General features: G+C 50.2%; 1 protein-coding gene across 1 annotated transcript in view; it reads right to left on the bottom strand.

Moving 5' to 3' along the window:
* Positions 1–16,708, bottom strand: part of PLXND1 (plexin D1) — an 81,241-nt gene that overhangs the window by 10,148 nt on the left and 54,385 nt on the right. Inside the window, exons 22-30 of the mRNA XM_082768125.1 lie at positions 16,295–16,407; positions 14,939–15,046; positions 13,700–13,830; positions 12,827–13,025; positions 6,860–7,006; positions 4,690–4,846; positions 3,511–3,614; positions 2,384–2,447; positions 1,166–1,200 (exon numbers count right to left, since the gene is read on the bottom strand). Coding sequence (XP_082624251.1) covers positions 1,166–1,200; positions 2,384–2,447; positions 3,511–3,614; positions 4,690–4,846; positions 6,860–7,006; positions 12,827–13,025; positions 13,700–13,830; positions 14,939–15,046; positions 16,295–16,407 — 1,058 coding nt within the window. The remainder of the gene's footprint in view (positions 1–1,165; positions 1,201–2,383; positions 2,448–3,510; positions 3,615–4,689; positions 4,847–6,859; positions 7,007–12,826; positions 13,026–13,699; positions 13,831–14,938; positions 15,047–16,294; positions 16,408–16,708) is intronic.

Below are 16,708 nucleotides of genomic sequence, written 5' to 3'. Positions count from 1 at the left end.
GCTCTCTTTGCTGCCTCCCTCAATCTAGACAAAGAAAATGAAACAATCAATCTCACTTTGCAAGTTAGTCTGTTTGCCTTCCTGCTCTCTGTGAAGTATTCCTGTGTGGCTGCAGTTTAGGTTCCCAGAAACAAGAACAAGGCTTCCATGGAAAGCAGCTTTTCTTAGATTTGGAAAAAAAGTGCAAGAACAATCAGCCAATATTCCTACCCTGGGCTTTTTAAAAACAAAAATAAATATTCCACAGGTCAGGTCAGTTAATTACTGCTCTCTAATGACCTAGCAAGCCATTTAAGTACATCTTGGCATTGTTTCATATGTGCACATTCAGTTTCCTGTCCCTCCTCCCTCCTTGCTCCTGTGTGTATGTATGCATGTGCACGTGCGTGTGCATTGTGTGTTAGTACTCAGCATGGAAACTTTAGCAGAGAAAAAAAACAGCTATACAATCCTGTTGTTGCCCTTAACGCTTTTTTTTCATAACAGCTTTTAATAACATTTAGCACTTCGTACTTCCAGAGTGGTGCACAAGCAGGAACTAATAAATCTCCCCAGCCCTGGGAAGCAGGCAGAGTGCCAGCAGCCCCTGCTAGGTGACTTGACCAAGGCTGTGCAGAACGTACCTGGTGGCACCGCTCCATGCTCAGATTGCACTTCTGAACTCTCCGTGGCTGCTGACAGCTGGATCAGGCCACAATAATTACTTTGCTGTCTTGATAATTTATTATTATGTCCCATAGTACTAAAGCTTTTCTACAGATAACCTTTCTGCTCCTTTTTGGGCCTCTCTGAAGAAAACTAACGACCACTGATACAGCCTGTTCATCACATCTGATGGTTCAGCCCACAGAGATGAATTAAGTTAATATCAGAGAGGCTGCAAAGATATTCTCTTCTTTCATCACACACAATAAAAAATAGGAGCCCAGAGACTTAAATGCAGGTGAAGAGAGAGATGGCTGCACACACACAGCCTTGCGGGTTGCCTTTGCTCCCGATGTTTCTTAGGCTGCCGACAGTCCTGGCCACGCGGTGCGGGGAGCCCGGAGCCGCCACGCGCAGCGAGGAGCTGGCAGCACCGCGCCCACCCGCTGCAGACACCGCGCCGCACGCCGCCCCCACAGCCAGCCACGAAGCTCAGCAGCTCGGGGAGCAAGATACTCACTAAATGGAAGTACTTCTCGGTGTCCAGATCCTTCACTGCGAAGAACAAGAGAGACAGCAGCTTAGTCTGGGGACCCAGACTGAGACCTGCCTACACACACTGTGTCAGGACGTGTGTTTGCTTTCCACAAGAGGTCCAGACGCCTAGCTGGTGTTTCAGCACTTTTCTTTGTTTTGGCAGTGTTTATTTACTGCCTTCTCGGGGGGCAGGCGAGTACCGAGTACCTCAGGAAGCACTTTAAGGGGTGCTTTAAGTCTCCCAAGGGGTGTTGCAGGAGGACCCTAAGAGGGTGTGAGCAGGATTAGCACAGGGCCTCTCCTGCATGCCGCCCCTGTGCCGGGTGCCCACATGCCACGATGGCCTGCTATGGCTCCCAGCATTTGTCCCCGGGCAGCCACAGCCTGGCCGCCTGTCCTCAGGCTAACGGGCAAAGGGAATCCCACAGAGACAGACTGTGTGCAGATGGCCTAAGAGACAGAGTGGTTGAAATTCTTTTTCTAATGCGAATTTTTGTCTCTTTCTGCCTGTTTTGACTTTCTGTGCAGCCTGAAACCTAGGTGTATGCTGGCAATAAACTGAGCATGGGAGAGAAAGGGATTTTCAGTCCTGTGGTTTCAGATTCTTGCTTTTCTTTCACTGTGTAAGCACAGATTTAATGCAAACCTCCAACAAGCATGTGAGAAGGAAGGTTCGAACACATTTAGCTTAAAGGTTGGGCAAACAGAGAGAGGAAGATACCGGCTAACAGTTTTTTAAACCAGGAACACAAACGTGACATCAGCAACTTAAACACAACAAAGCAAACAACATAAACTTGCATCTCCCGCAATGTGTGTATCAGAAGTGCGTGCTTCTCAGCCCTTAATGTCTCCCACAGAGCTAGAGGAGGCACAAAAACCCAGTCGATTTTTCCATCTTTGCAAGTGACAGACAAGCCTTAAAAAGGCAGACAAACCTACAGGCACATGCAAAGACCCGCCCTCGGCAGTGTCACACTCAGTGTCCTCCAGACACAGAGCTGAGCGATGCCCAGCTCTGCCCCACACCTCCGGGAAACGGCGCTCTGCAGGGGCTGCCGACACCAGCGCCGCATGGGCTGCGCTGCAGGCTCTGGGCAAGGAGCCCGGCAGCCAGCTCAGCCTCACCTCCGAGACGCCCCGCCATGCACACAAGTGCCTCTGCCCCGCCACCAGCAGCAGGGGAGAAGGGAGCTCTTACCTCTGCTCAGCGTGGCATCCTTCTTGTCCGACAAGCTCATGGCCAGTGACGCCCCTTCGGGGATCTGCAGAGGAAGGGGTGAGCAGGCATTTAATGATGACAGCGCCCTGGCAGCACCTCCCCACCAGCCAGGGATGGACCCGGGCAGCTCCCAGAGCCTGGGGATGCTGGTGCAGCGGCTGCTCTGCCACGAGCACACCCCTGCAACTGCCCTGGCCCTGCTCCCCTGCATGGGAACTGGTAATAATGGCACTGCCCTACTGGGAAAGGCTTTTTTAAGGGCAAATACAAGATTGGGGCATTCTCAAATGGTGGGAATCAGGCATGTATCCAAGATAAATTTTTGGCACGTCGACACCAGGTAATTTGAAAAAGAGTGTTGGGCTGTGCAGGCACTGCTTTGCCTTTTCCCAGAGAGTGAGAAGGAACCTCAGTGCAGGCTGAGGACTCGCTGGGGCAGGGACCATCCCTTTGTTCTGCATCTGGCTCTCGGCACAGCAGGGCACTGAGCCAGAAGTGGGGCTCTGTGGCAGTGGTGTTACACAAATAATAACATTAATAAGCACTCAGTTCCATTTTTGATTTTCCATGCATTGTTACAGAGCAGTGAGGATTATGCTTCCAAGCATATCAAGGAATGGGGAAATCAAATAAAATTTTCTGGTTTTGTTTAGTTTTAAAGGAAAACTACTCAAGAGCACAATTTGGTTTACCACATTTCCCAAATTTTTGGCTTCTTCTCAGTGGCATCCCTAGCCTCTGCTCTCAGGCCAGGCAGTGACAATTGTGCTAGTGATTTCAGAAGGGGCATGGATCAAGAGCCGAGTGATACTAATCAGCCAAGCTGGTGGCCACTGGGAATAGGAGCTTTTTTTTTTTTCCTCCTCTTTCTGTTGTCAGTAATAACTTGTTTTGCATGAAGAGTGTTTAATTAGTTTCAGTGTGTTGCAATATTAACGAGCTTCTCACCAGGGCAGATGTCTATTCCCCGGAAGCTCTCTTGGAGCTATGGCAACCTTCCTGCGTGTTTCTGATAATCCTGTTTTTGGAGGAGGAACTGCTGCTCGCCCCCGAGGCCAGGCAGGCTCCAAGGAAGCAAAGCTTTTCTGCAGCGCTGGCAGGTTTACCTTGTAATGTGCTAATGTGTTGAGCTTCTTCCTGCCATCCTCCACCACCGAGGTGTCGTCGAGGTCCCGCAGGATGTAGCTGTCGGTGCTGGTGGCAAACCACTCTGAGCAGACAGAGAGGAGAAGTGAGTGCCCAGCCCAGAGGAGGCTGGCGCAGCAGGACCGAGGGCTCCTGGCGGGCGCCGTGCCAGGCAGCACACATCCACCACACAGCACCACTGCAAAGGCCTCTGGGGCTCTCTGCAGCTAAAGCAGGCGTGCTTCAGCCACCTCCAGGGAGAAGCCCAAAGCTGGGGATCTCTGGACTAATGCTGGGCAGGATGGCCCTGGGAGAGGTGACAAGGGCTCTGCTCAGCAGGACTGGCAAGGAGCACCTCTCCCCAGTCCCTGTCCCTGCCTGGTCCCTCGGGGCCGTGAGGGACCTGCCTCGCGCCGCACTGCGCGGGTGAGACACTGTGGGGCTGTGCATGGGGCTACCAAAGGTCGGTGGTCAGCGGGGCAGAGCCAGTCATGGCCCGGGGACGTGCCACGAGCACCAGGGAGAGGAGCGTGGCCCTGGCACTGCTCCAGCCCTGCGCGTTCTCCCAGGAAGACTCCCCCGGCACCGACTGTGCTGAATTCCACGGCTTGCGGCTCCTCGCGCCAGCCAGCCTGCATCTCCACAGCCTGTTGTGTGGTGTGGAGGCACTGAGGTCAGCGTGGTTTTCTCTTCACAGTATTGGGCTTGGATTCTTCTTAAGTTCTGGGAGGAGGAGCTGTCCACTGGTAGATTAATGACACAGCTGAACCCACGGACAGATAGGAGCCCATGAGCTCATTTATGGCTGCTTATGGAGAGACACATATTAATGAGCCATGTGCAGACCCAAGAGTGTTTTAGAGAATACCACTTCTGGGGTTTACCAATATGGGCTTCAAAGAACACAAGTCCAAGCACCCCTCTGCTCACCCTGGGCTTTCCTAAAGCTCCTTTCCAGTCACATGGCTCCCTCCTGCCCACCAGGGTCTGGTCCCATCACTTATTCCTGAAGACAGTCCTCAGGAAAAGGCATCTTGAGCCTGCCCTCTCCCATTGCTACTCCACCCAGCACCCTCTGACAGACACCAAGAGCTAGTGTGCAACATCAGCTCCTCCACCCGCTGGTAAGGGCTGGCCTGTCCAACGCAGCCGTTCCTTACCGAGGTCAACGTCTTCCACCCTCGGCCACTGGGAGTAGGGGACGTTCTTGCAGAAGGCCTCCAGGATCTTCTCTTTCACTTGGCTGAGTGTGTCTGTGTCCATGGCCCTGACGCTCAGGGAGTCCATCCCACAGCCTTGGAAAGAGACGTTGAGGTTCTGCGGGCAGAGGCCAAGCGAGGAGTGAGGAGTGCAACCTGCCCAGCTCTGCTGGCTCTCACGGACCCGCAGCGCTGCAGCACCCACACGGCTCTTGCAGCTGCCTGCTGGGTGCTGCGCTGCTGGAAGTCAGGCTGAGCAGACGTGGTCAGCTACGTTTTACCACTAGTGAAAAGTGCTAATTTATGACTGAATTTATGGACGGAGCCAGGGGGGCGTGGGGAGCAGCACTGCACCCTCCTTTCATGCTGCCTTACTCATGGGCCTTAGCCCTGGTGCGCAGGGACCTGTGTGGTGGGAGGGAAGTTCAGCCCCTGCCACCGGCCATGTTCTCAGCTTCCTGTCTCTGACCAGCGACTGATGGGGCTGCTAAGGCTCATTGCCCTGCCTCTCCCTGGCGCAACTGGCCAAGCTGCTCTGTTTAAACAAGCTTTAAGCACACTGCATACTGGGTCTGGTGCCGCTCAGGTATTCAACACCCCCAGCATGCAACAACCTGTTGGAGAAGGTAACTGAACAGTGGGATCATCAGCTGCAAGGGGCTGTAGGCTGCTGCAGATACCACTCAGACCTCAAGGACGCCCTGAGTCTGCTATAGTCACAGCAGAAAGCTGCAGGGCAACCAGAGTCACTCTCTTCCCACAAAAAATCCTCTCCTCTTTGGTAGATGCTCCCATGCCACTCAAGGGAGAAGAATGCAGAGCACAGACATCTCCTCGCACAGGATCTGCAGACCCAAAGGTCATGAGCACAGCGCTGCCCACCTGCCCGCTGGGGGCTTCACCCCAAGGCTGCCTCAGTGCTGCCTCCAGCTTCTGTCCTCCTCTCCTCGGTGTGTACGAACAGAGGGCCACGCTGTGAATGCAGTTCTGAAGCCAGCTGGCTGCCTCATTTGCAAACCCAGGTCAGGAAGCTGTGCAGAGGCCAGGAGCATTGTTGTATCTAAGCACAGCTGCCTCTTAGAACGACATACAGTAAATGAGAGATGGATGGCTGGGATTCTCACAGCCTATCGGTTTCCTTGCAAACACTGCTTTCTAATATCAGGATACACCCAGCACCCTTGGTGATGACAACATGAATGCACAGATGAAGTCTGATTTTTGCCATAGCATTAAATGAAGATGATTTTTCACTTTGTATACTGTGTGGGTGTTTTTTAAAGCAGAGGTGTGGTTACCAGCAATGCAGGGGATTGCCAGTGAGTTAGCCCTGCAGATGCTTGCCTTCCTCCAACACACGCTGCTCATACTTTTCCTTCTTTTCTTGCAAACAAAGTAGGAAGCAGCTGTACTTTCCTTGCTCAGACTTATGAAGTTACCATTTCTGCTGAGAAAGATAATACTTTGTGTCCTGCTGCTAACCCCTCTTGGTCTGTGCTGTAAATTTACAGGTCAATTGGTAACAGGAATCTGAGAGGCTGTGGAGCTTGAACCTGCTCTGAGTTCCAGTGATGCACATCTGGGGTAACCCACTGACTTCAGTGAAGCTGCTCCAGATTTATGCCAGGTAATTGAAAGCAGCGTTTGACCCAGGCTCTGGAAAGGCGTCTGCTGAATTATGTGTCAGGCAGTGAAGGGAATGAAGTCCTTCACACACACAGCCCTGCTCTGCCTGGTTGCTGCAGGAAGCAATTTGCAGAACCGCTTTTCGGCACCATGTGGTGACACCCTGCACACAGCCCAGGGTGCGAGGCCATAGCCAGCACCTTCTCACTGGTAGTGAAGACCCTGATTTGCTGGGAGTGGTAAACTGGTTCCTTCAACAATCTGAACACGGCAGAACAAATTTTCCTGCCCCCCCCTCCACCTCTAATCTAACCACATCAGCAACCACCACGGGCTGGACATGAAAACAAGCAGTCACTACAAGCCTTGTTCCACAGCCAGGAGCCCAGGCACCAGCGAGGTGCCCACACAAGTGCATAACTCACACGGGTACCACACGTGTATGGGCACGAGCCCCCTGCGGGCACAGCTACCTCACCGCACCCTGCTGGGGTGGGATACTCACCCTCGGCTTCGCCTCAATGTTCTCCCGCAGGAGCCACTCCTCGTTGAGGGTGTACCTGGCTTTCCCCGTGATGGCATCGATAGAGCCTTTGTTAATCTGCTGCTTGATGGCACAGATTAACAGGAAGAATGGCTCGCCAACTGTCTCCTGGGGAAAGGGAGAGAAATCCATGTCAGCAAACCAAACCTGGTGGCAGCACAGATGGGGCAGGCTCTGCAGGGACCCCGGGGTAGCGAACCCCCTGACGTCCCTGGCTCTACAACCCCACATGGTGCTCAGGCCCACCGCTCCTGGATGCCTGCAGCACCTCTTCTCCGAGCCTCTCAGAGGCTGCCCAGAAACCCTCGGACTCGGGCCACATGGCAACGCAGGCAGGAAGGTGGACATTGCAGCTGGCGGCAACCACGCGCAATTTTCGGGGGGGAGATGAGCTGTGATTGTCAGCCCCCATGTACCCCATCCAACCTTACAACAAGCAGTGCAGGTTGTGAACTACCACCAAAAGGCTATGCCAGCATTTTATATCACGGGCAGAGACTTAGTCACTGTTCAGAAGGCTGGGGCACAAGCATAGATAGCTGTGCCGATGGGTACACGCGTGCGCAACGCTCAGCAACAACACAAAAGTACATTCATTAACATGCGAAATTAAACATGAACATCAGGAGGAATCTGGCATACTCCTGCACAGCAATGTTCCTTGCAGCCTGACAGAGCCTATATGACAGAGCTATGTATAACATATTGCACTCTGCAGGACAACGAATGAAGCCTATGTGCACAAAAGCCAGGTTTAGAGGGACATCTGGATGCATAACTTTCTCGGATAAAGGTATTGGCTGAACCTCTCTTTGTGCTGCCTGGTTTGCCCTTGAAATCCATGGGACTAAGGCCACTGTGTGCATACACTGTGGCTCTGGGAACCACCGTTCATACTGCTCATACCACAGCACAGCCTTGACCACAGCAAAAGAGAAAGGATCAGGGTCAACCAAGCTGTTCCCACGTGATGGCAAGCAAACAGACCATTTCACTCCTTACATTTGTCAAACTTCGTCTTATAGGATAGATGTGAATTGTGACCCTGCTGCAGTAAAAACAGAAAGCATAATAGGGACCAGCTATTTGTGACACGGTTCAGCTACAGGGTTTAATGCCAGATTTCTGATCATTTATGTCTGTTACACTGATGTGCAAGTAAAACACAAGCAATTTTCTTAAGAAACGTTTCAGTACTGGAGTACATCCCACTCTCCCTAATGTTCATGTGCAATTTCCTTCAAATGAGGCAAATGCAAATTATTGCACATTTATGTACTATCCGAGCATCACACACACCCCTGCACAACCATTCCTGCCATCTGAAATCCTGCTCAAGACAACAGATATCAAATGATTTTGATATTTCTCAGCTAGGAGCTGCTAAATCCTGTTCAATCTGCTTCTTAATTAAGACTTGGTGATTATTTTATTCTAATTGCCTTATAATTGCTAAAGCAATTAGTTTGATGTCAATTTTGATTCGGCTGCATTCAGTGCAACTGACGTTAAGACACTGCAGCAGGGCTGTAGGTGGGCACGCACCATCTGTGCCATGGTGCACGCATTTTCCGAGGGCAACTTTTTTACGAACATGGGGAAGTTCCTTGGGCCTTCTGCTGGGGTTTAATGACTTCTTGCAATGCTTCTTCTGAGCACACAACACAAAACGTGCTCTGAAGCAGACCCGCTGGTGCTGGAAATGGAGGAAGGTATGGCTTCCAGAAAGCAGAGGGACACATGAAATAATGGGGCTAAGGAGAAGTCGAGGATTGCAAACAGAGTGGAGAAAGTGTCAGAAGACATAAAGAAAAGTTAGTTTCTGAGAGAAAGGCAAGATTATGAGACAACATGTAAGGGGATTGATTACATTGACACCAAGACATCTCCAGGTTGCACTACTTTGCATCGCTTGTGTGATGCAAACTGGCACGCTGCCACACTGACCTGATGCATGAGGCGCTGACAGACCGTAACAACAGCCCTACCATGAACAGGAACTCTGCTTATGCTCGAACATGCAGTGAGGATGACCCCGAGGCCAGATTCAGAGCCAGCTTTTGGAGCCTGCTCTGTGCCCCTTGGGAAGCTCTGGTCCTAGACAGAGCTCCAGCCACAGAGAGAAGTGAGGTGCTGCGAACTGCTACATAAAAATTGAGCCAGTCCTGCTGATACCGGGGCTCTTTAATGCCTGGAATCAGCAGACACTGCATGGGTTGAAACTGATCATGTGGCACCTTCTTGCAAATGTAAACACTTGATGGAAAGGGGGCAGCCTGAGAAACTGGTGAAATGGGCGTTTCAAATCCTGCCGCAGTGTGAATGAACAAGATCTGTTCTCAGGACTCGCCGCACAGGAAATAAACTACAGTGCTCAGCCTGCTAGATACTATTTCTGTTTGTCTTCTTGGCTTTCAGTCTCAGGAACTGTGGGATGTTATGGAAATCTGCAATAGTGCTAATCAGACAGCAAATTTCAAAGAGGGGAAAGAAGGGCTGGCAGGCAGGGACGAGAGATAAAATGGCAAGTTTGGAAACCTCAAGCATTGTTCAGAAAACTCATCTGGAAACAAATCAAAACTTGGCTAGTTGGGAGAAAGGAAGTTTAACTAAAAGAGATCAGTGCTGATTCAGGACAAAAATTACTTCAAAAAAAAACACACTCTGGGGCCTTTTTTTCCTCCTATTGTGAATGTATTTTAATGAGACTTCATTTTCATTTTTGACTGAACTGTAACAGGCTCTTAAAGCTACCCAGGACACTCGAATAACTCCACAGTAATGGAAAGCACAGTTCAGGCTGGCATTACTTGAACTGCTTCATACACGATGAGTGTGGGAGGGCTTGGGTTTTATATGCTTGGGAAAAGAAAAGATTCAGAGCAGACTGGATTCACATGTTGCTGCCTGCTAACAAGGCCGACCAGTCGCTAGAGATGTCCTCCCAGGAACATGCTACAGTCATTTCCAAAATGTCTTGGTGAGGATGGGGTGGGAAAAGCACAGAAAACAGCTGCTTGTCCCAGGTGCCAGCTAATTTTAGGATGATTATCTATTTGCATAATGTACCAAACCTCAGCTCCATCCCCCATGCAAAATTTTGGGAAATTTGGACACAGATCTAAGTGCTGTATTCCAGGTCCTTAATTTTCATTTAGCTACCAGTCCAGTCCTCTGATCCTGTTAGGGGCTAGGCAAAATGGTACAAAGGTATCAGACGAGGAAGGCTCTTTTCAGCATTATTCCGTCATTTTTTCTGTGTTTCTCATACAGTTTTGCAGAATCCAAGATCTACAACAGTTGTGTAAATGATGCAAGGTTTCAACCACTTTCTGATTCCAACCCCAAGGAGCAAGCCTCCTGCTACTCCTTCATCCTATCTCCTGCATGCATTTCACCCTGTCAAAGTGGTAACTCCATTGCCTTCAGGTGCCCTCCATATGTTTAACCACGAAGTGACTGTGGCCTGCCACTTCTTCCCAGTTGAAGACAGCTCCTTCAAAGCATTTTCCCCAAAAACACAAATGGACGGACTGTTAGGCAGAGCATTAATACGAAACAAATGTTTCGAGCATGTAGAGTTGACTTACAAGGGAAAATACAAGCACTTGGAATTTTTCCACTGAACAACGGCAGGGACCTTTGCAGCAGCTGTTTCAAATAGACGTTGTGATTAATGGGGATAATTCAGGAATGAGAACCAGACCCATCGTCACATGTCTGAGAGCCCAGTGCTGCAGGCAGGCGGGCAGCCTCTTTTTTTAACCAAGGAATTCCTCTCTGAGGGCAACAGAGTTTGATCTGGAGGGACGCAAGGCACATGGGAGTGTTCGACTATCACTAATATTTAAATAGCTGCCTTGAGCTAAAAGCAGCTCATGCAGGGAGGTGCTTCAGAGGCTCCACACTTGATTTTGCAGCGGGGAAGGCTCTGGCTCTGCTCAGGCTGCTGGCCCTGGGCTGGGACCCCTCCATCCCTGTGCACAGCAGTGGCTCGTGTCTGTTTGCAGCCCTCTCCTCCAGGGAGGGACAGAGGCCTCTCCAGACATTTCTGTCTCATCCGTCCCCTTCTTCCCATGTCAGCAGGCAGCAGTTTTCCTCCAATTGTGCCCATAACCCCAACTGTGGAGCCCATGATGGACAAGCCTCTTGGAAATCAAATCTTCACTGCATTCTCTTACAGTGAGTGTTTGCTGTTCAGAAACAGGGAACAGGCTGTGCCAGGGGGTGCAGCAATGGTCCTGCCTGCTGCAGCATCAGGCTGAGTGCATGAAGCAAGGATGGGCGTAGAGCCCAGCACTGGGCGCTGACCCCAGCCAGAGCAGGCTGGACAAGGGCAAGCGATCCCAGCAGCACGGCCCGTGGCATGCCACCAACACAGCCCTGGCTGCACTGCAGCGATGGCCTGCCCATGCCGCCCTGAGGCCTGCCCATGCCGCCCTGAGGCCTGTGGCAGGCAGGCGGCCGGGCGGGTTCAGCTGATGGTGGGCACCAGCACCGCTTTGCACGGGCAGCCCTGGCCCCGGCCCTGGCCCCAGCCCTGCGGTGGGCACCCCAGAGGCCTGCCGCTGTGGCCAGCTCCCCGCCAGGTGCCACGGGAGTGGTGGCACAGGCGCTCGGGAGCTGCATCACCATGAACTAGCTCTGTAACGTGCCCGCTTCCTCAGGCCCACGTGATAAGACTTGACTTTCTTCCCTCTTTATTATTTTTTTTTTTCCCTGAGAAAGCTTTCTTGCACAATGTCCATTTTTAGCAGAACTGGAGCTGGATCAGATGCCTCACATGTGGGCTCCACTCTCCAAAAGGAGAGATCAGCACTTTTTCTCCCCAATGGTTAAACTACAGGCATAAAAACCTAAAGATTAAAAAAAAAATCACTAATTCACTCTTTTCTTCTCTGACAGGCTGGAAAGCCATGCTCCACCAGCACAGCCATCCCTTTTCATTCCCGTGACTTTTCTTTCATTATGGTGCATAATTATGTGAGCTAAAATGAAAGATTAAGAACTACAAAGCCACAAGCTTTAGAACAAAAAGTGATCATCAGCTGGGTTCAGAAGACCTGATATGTATAAAGACAATGGGGTATTGCTTCTGTGGCTATAGCAAACACTTTGCAAAAGAGATTTTTCAAAAGGCCTTTTCTAGGCTTTCCCCTGTGGATATAATGGGGTGTCCTCCAATTAGCTGCTGTGGAATCAATTATGTTATTGCTCAATTCTTCTGGGAAATTCCAACCAGAACTGGCAAGCATTGGAGATAAAGCACTGAGCAGATGGAGATGCTCTGAGATGCCAAATATATTCCTTTTTGGTTACTGTAGGAAGCTAGTCAGGCTTCTGGGACAGACATCCCCCATCTCCTGTTAAGACTTGTCTGGGCAGCGTGGAACCATAAGGACATGTCCAGAGCGAGGAGCACCACACACACGTGGGCACTGACAGCTTAGCAGCCTTCCTGCCCCTGCACCACAATCCCCTCCTGGGCTCTTGTACTCGAGACAAAATACTGAACTAGCTGGCGACCATCAGTAAGGCTATGTGAGTTGGTCAGGGAAAACAACAAATAATTGGAACTGTTCCCAAAACCTCGAGCCATTGTGGTTATGTTTCAATTTCCCCGTGAATCTCTTCTCAAGCATGGTAACAAATGCTAGCTAGTGCTCTGGCCTTACAAAAAGCAGGCCACACCAGGAAGGCTGCCATGAAGTCTGATCACAACAAATTACCAGGCAGAAATGGAGAAGCAACCGAACTCACAGTTGCTTTTTCACACTTGAACCTTTCAATCTGTTGAAGTTTGTCAGCCATTAGTGACAAGGCAAAACTGGCGAGTATTTAGGTCCTCAGCTGAATCACATGTCCCTTGTTGCTCTTGCATGCAATGCCAAACCTGCACCTACAACAGCACTGATCTGTTTATCTTACTCTGAGATAGCTGTACATGCAGATGGACATCCAGTTGGTGAGCATCTTCTCCACTACAGATTCAGTTCTCCTCAGCATCAGCTTGGGATTTTTGGAAGCTGAAGCATCAATTAGATCCACCAGGAGGTCCTTCATGATGCTGGTGTAATATTCCAGTTTCCCATGCAGCGCAATAGTAAGCAGAGAGGCCAAGTTACACCTGAAGAACAGAATTGTGTATGACTTAAACACTGACACAAGAAGACTAAGTCAACAACTATCATTTAAAAAAATAGCACAAAGGCAGTGTTTCTGATAATTTTCATGAGCTCTCTCAATGGTGTTAAACTTCAAAGCCTCTTTCAACGCTGCACGACCTCAGGTCAGCCTGCACACTCCTACTGGTAAGCCAACTGCTGAGGGTCACAAACACTGCACAAGCAGGTCACACATTGCACCCTTTGGTGCTCTTCAGGATAATGGAGAAGGTTTATGGTTATTCATTTCTAATAGAAAAGCAGGATGACTGTAAGTCAACCTTCAGGTGAAATGCATGTCTCTAGACAGCGGCCGGATCACTTATGGTTTAGGGATCAATCTGTCTTGCCCAGCTGCCAGGTCTTTGGTTCAAGTTTAGCCTAAATGATCAGCAGCTAAAAGCCACAGGTCTACAGAAAATGTCCATGTAGGACAAGTGACATGCGCAACAGCTCCCTCCTCAGCAACCTCGTGGGGCAAAGCAGGAGCCATACGCCCACCTTTTAGAGCAGAGACCATGAGGCAGCAGTCAAGGCTACTAAGGCTCTAGCACCAACCTCCTGCAGGGCATGCATACCCCCTTCAGACAGGCTGGCTGCCTGCGTGGCTCTTCATATGGTTGTCTGAAGCTCATACCTGTCTCTAACAGCAAAGTCCTTCTGTTGCTCAAGAGCATGGACAAAAACAATGAGAAAGTGCTTGTTATTGAGCAAGGTAGAGAACAGTGATATTCCTTCTTCCATATTAGGCCTGCAGTTTTCAGGGATCTAAGGAGAAAAAATAGAAAACAGCATGAGAAAGACACTGCTTGTTGTTTTCTTCCAGCCTTCATCCTACCTGACTGTAAGGATGTCCCTGCTGAGCAGAGAGATACTGTGCAGAGTCCCCTGTACTCCCTCTGCTTGTACTAGCCAACAGCATGCTTCTGTGGTGAAGGCACAACTGCATCCTGGGCTGCATCAGAAGCAGCATGGCCACCAGGCCAGGGGCAGCAACTGTTCCTCTCTGTTCAGCACTTGTGAGACCATCTGGAGTAGTGTCCCCAGTTTTGCCCTCTCCCTTTGAGATGGACATTGACAAAACAGAGCAAGTGCGTCAGAGGGCTGCCAAAACAATTAGAGGGCTGTTGCACACAGTGTACAAGGAGAGGCAGAGAGACCTGGGGTTGTTCAGACTTAAGAAGAGGGGGTAAAGGGGATAATTTACTATGGCCTTCAACTGCACCATGGGAGGGTAAATAAGATAGAGCCATGCTCTTGTCTGTAGGTACAGTGATAGGGTGAGAGGCGAGGCACACCAGATAGAGCACGGGACATTGATTACATATTAGGAAGAAAGTTTTCACCTTTAAGGCCATCTGGCACTGTAACAGGAGCCCCAAGAGGCTGTGGGATTTCCATCCTTGAAGATATTTCACACTCAGCTGGACAAGGCCCTCAGCAACCTGATCTAGTTGGAACTGCTTTAAGCAGATGTCCCTTCCAACCTAAAGACACTCTGATTCTTCAGTTCATGATTTCTTGTTCACATGAAACCCAGCTATGGGATAACAGCTTTTACTGAGTCCCCACGTGGGACTAATCTCATCTATGATGAACTGTGTACAGAACTGAAGTGACATACAATATGGTACACCTGGGAAGAAAGCCCACAGTGAAGCTGGGGAGGATCTTTGGGCAAAGCTTCTTCATGTGAGAGCAGAATTTCACAGATCTACTCCAATCAGTAAAAGCCAATCCAATGCTAGTACGTGTTAATTGTTTTGAGTGATCGAGCATTTTCCTCACACCACAAGAAAATGCATGGTACTGTCAACACATGTGAGTATGGTTAGCAAACACTCAAGAACATTTGTTTTATTTGTGGGTTACTCACTTTCCATTCCCCCACCAGGAGCGGGTGAGTTTCTTGGACCTGGGACCCCACCTGGGAGCTGAGCTGCTGGGAAGGCAGAATGTAGCACTCCTCATACAGCGAGGAACACTGCAACCAAACACAGCGTTAGCAGAGGGCAGCTGGGCCAGGCCAGAGACCTCCTCATGTGCCACACACCACAAGGGAGTGAGGTGGAGAGAAATGTCATCAGGACTGAAGACCACCCATTATGAAGAAATGCATTGAAATGGTTTATGAAGCCTTTAAACACTTTGCAAGAGCCTCTTGAATGAGCAAACACCACAAGAGTGGGGGGGAGGCAGATGTCTGAGCAGACACAAGGCTGTTAGGGTAGGGAGACTGCAAATAGACTTATGTGACAGCTAGAAAATCCCAGAAGAGAAAGCATAATAGGAGAGTAAGTCAAAATAGAGAAGTACTGGATGTCTTAACATATGTAACTTTTGAAACAGATTGGAAAAATGTTTAAATCTCTAACATTCATATAACAGCCTGAATCTTCGAGAGTCTAGTGTGCAGATATATAGAGACTGCATAACTTAAAAACCTGAGTAACAACTACTAATGAAACACTCTGCAGTCATAAATCATCCTCTCACTCCTCACCACCGAAACGCACCAGCCTCAGGGGTGAAATACAGCAGCGGTTAGCAGCACACAGCGGCGCGGCAGAGCAGCTGGTGACGGGAATTACGGCATTGTCACGTCTGGTGCTGCCTGGAGGAGGGCTGTGGGCAGACAGACCCAGCCTGCATGCCCAAGGGGCATCTTACTGGGGGCACTGTAAGCCCAGTCACTGGCGGAGAGGAGCCAGAAGGAGAGACAGAGACAGCTAATGAGCTCTGAGAACTGGCAGCGCAGCTGGAAATTCTCGCTGGCAAGCTGTGTGGAACAAAGAGCCACCTTTCCCTGAGCACTGACAGGAGATGCCCTTCAGCTTCCTCCCAACAGACAGCAGGGTGTAACTGGAGCCACTGGGAACAAAGTGGTGTCCCCAGCACCATCTCCTCACGTGAGAGACGCTGCTTCCAGAGGAGGGCATCCAGTGGCACCACACTGGTGAGCTAGCACAACTCCCAGACCCTGCCTCGTCTGCCTTCTAGCTCCGCCAGGCTCTGGTCATCTGCTGAGCAAGTCTGACCTTACTGCACACCCCGGGAGCCGTGGCTCCACTTTTGATAATAATTAGGGCTGAAATACATGACAACTACATATTTAACAGTGCAATGATTTTGTTACACTGTAATAACTCTGGCAGAGGGAGAGCAGAGCCCTGTTCTGGTTAGGCAGAAATTGGGTGTGATTAGGTGCCTGTGAAATGTGGTATTGCCTTACTTTGGGAAAGAAGGTCCGAGTGACAAAGTGCTTGTACTCTAGGAACGGGATCCCTTGGCTGCGGTTCAGCTCCTTGGTCAGGTCTGTCATGTCTGTCTGCAGCTCAGCAAAACCTTAGGCAAAGAGACCCGCAGATGGTAAGAGCTCTGATAATCTACCAGCCGAGACAGAGAGCAGGCAGGCTGGCACTGAAATGCATTGCTTGTCTCTTCTTCCTTCTTGAGCCTTCTTCCCTTGAGTGGGCTGAAGCAGGGTTTTCTTGTGGAGCAGATTACTTTCAGGGTTTACCTGTCAGTGCTGTACATCACATCCTGCAGCACACACACACAGAAAATTTCCCTTGCCTCCCAGAGCCCAGCCCTGAAGTCTGCTTCTGCAGAAGGATTTCAGTGCTCCTGGCAGAAGCATGTACTT

Source organism: Aythya marila (genome assembly GCF_965140915.1).
Source record: "Aythya marila genome assembly, chromosome: 10".
Classification (NCBI taxonomy): domain Eukaryota; kingdom Metazoa; phylum Chordata; class Aves; order Anseriformes; family Anatidae; genus Aythya; species Aythya marila.
The sequence above is the reverse complement of the archived record's forward strand: the minus strand, read 5'-3'. Positions and strand labels throughout refer to the sequence as shown.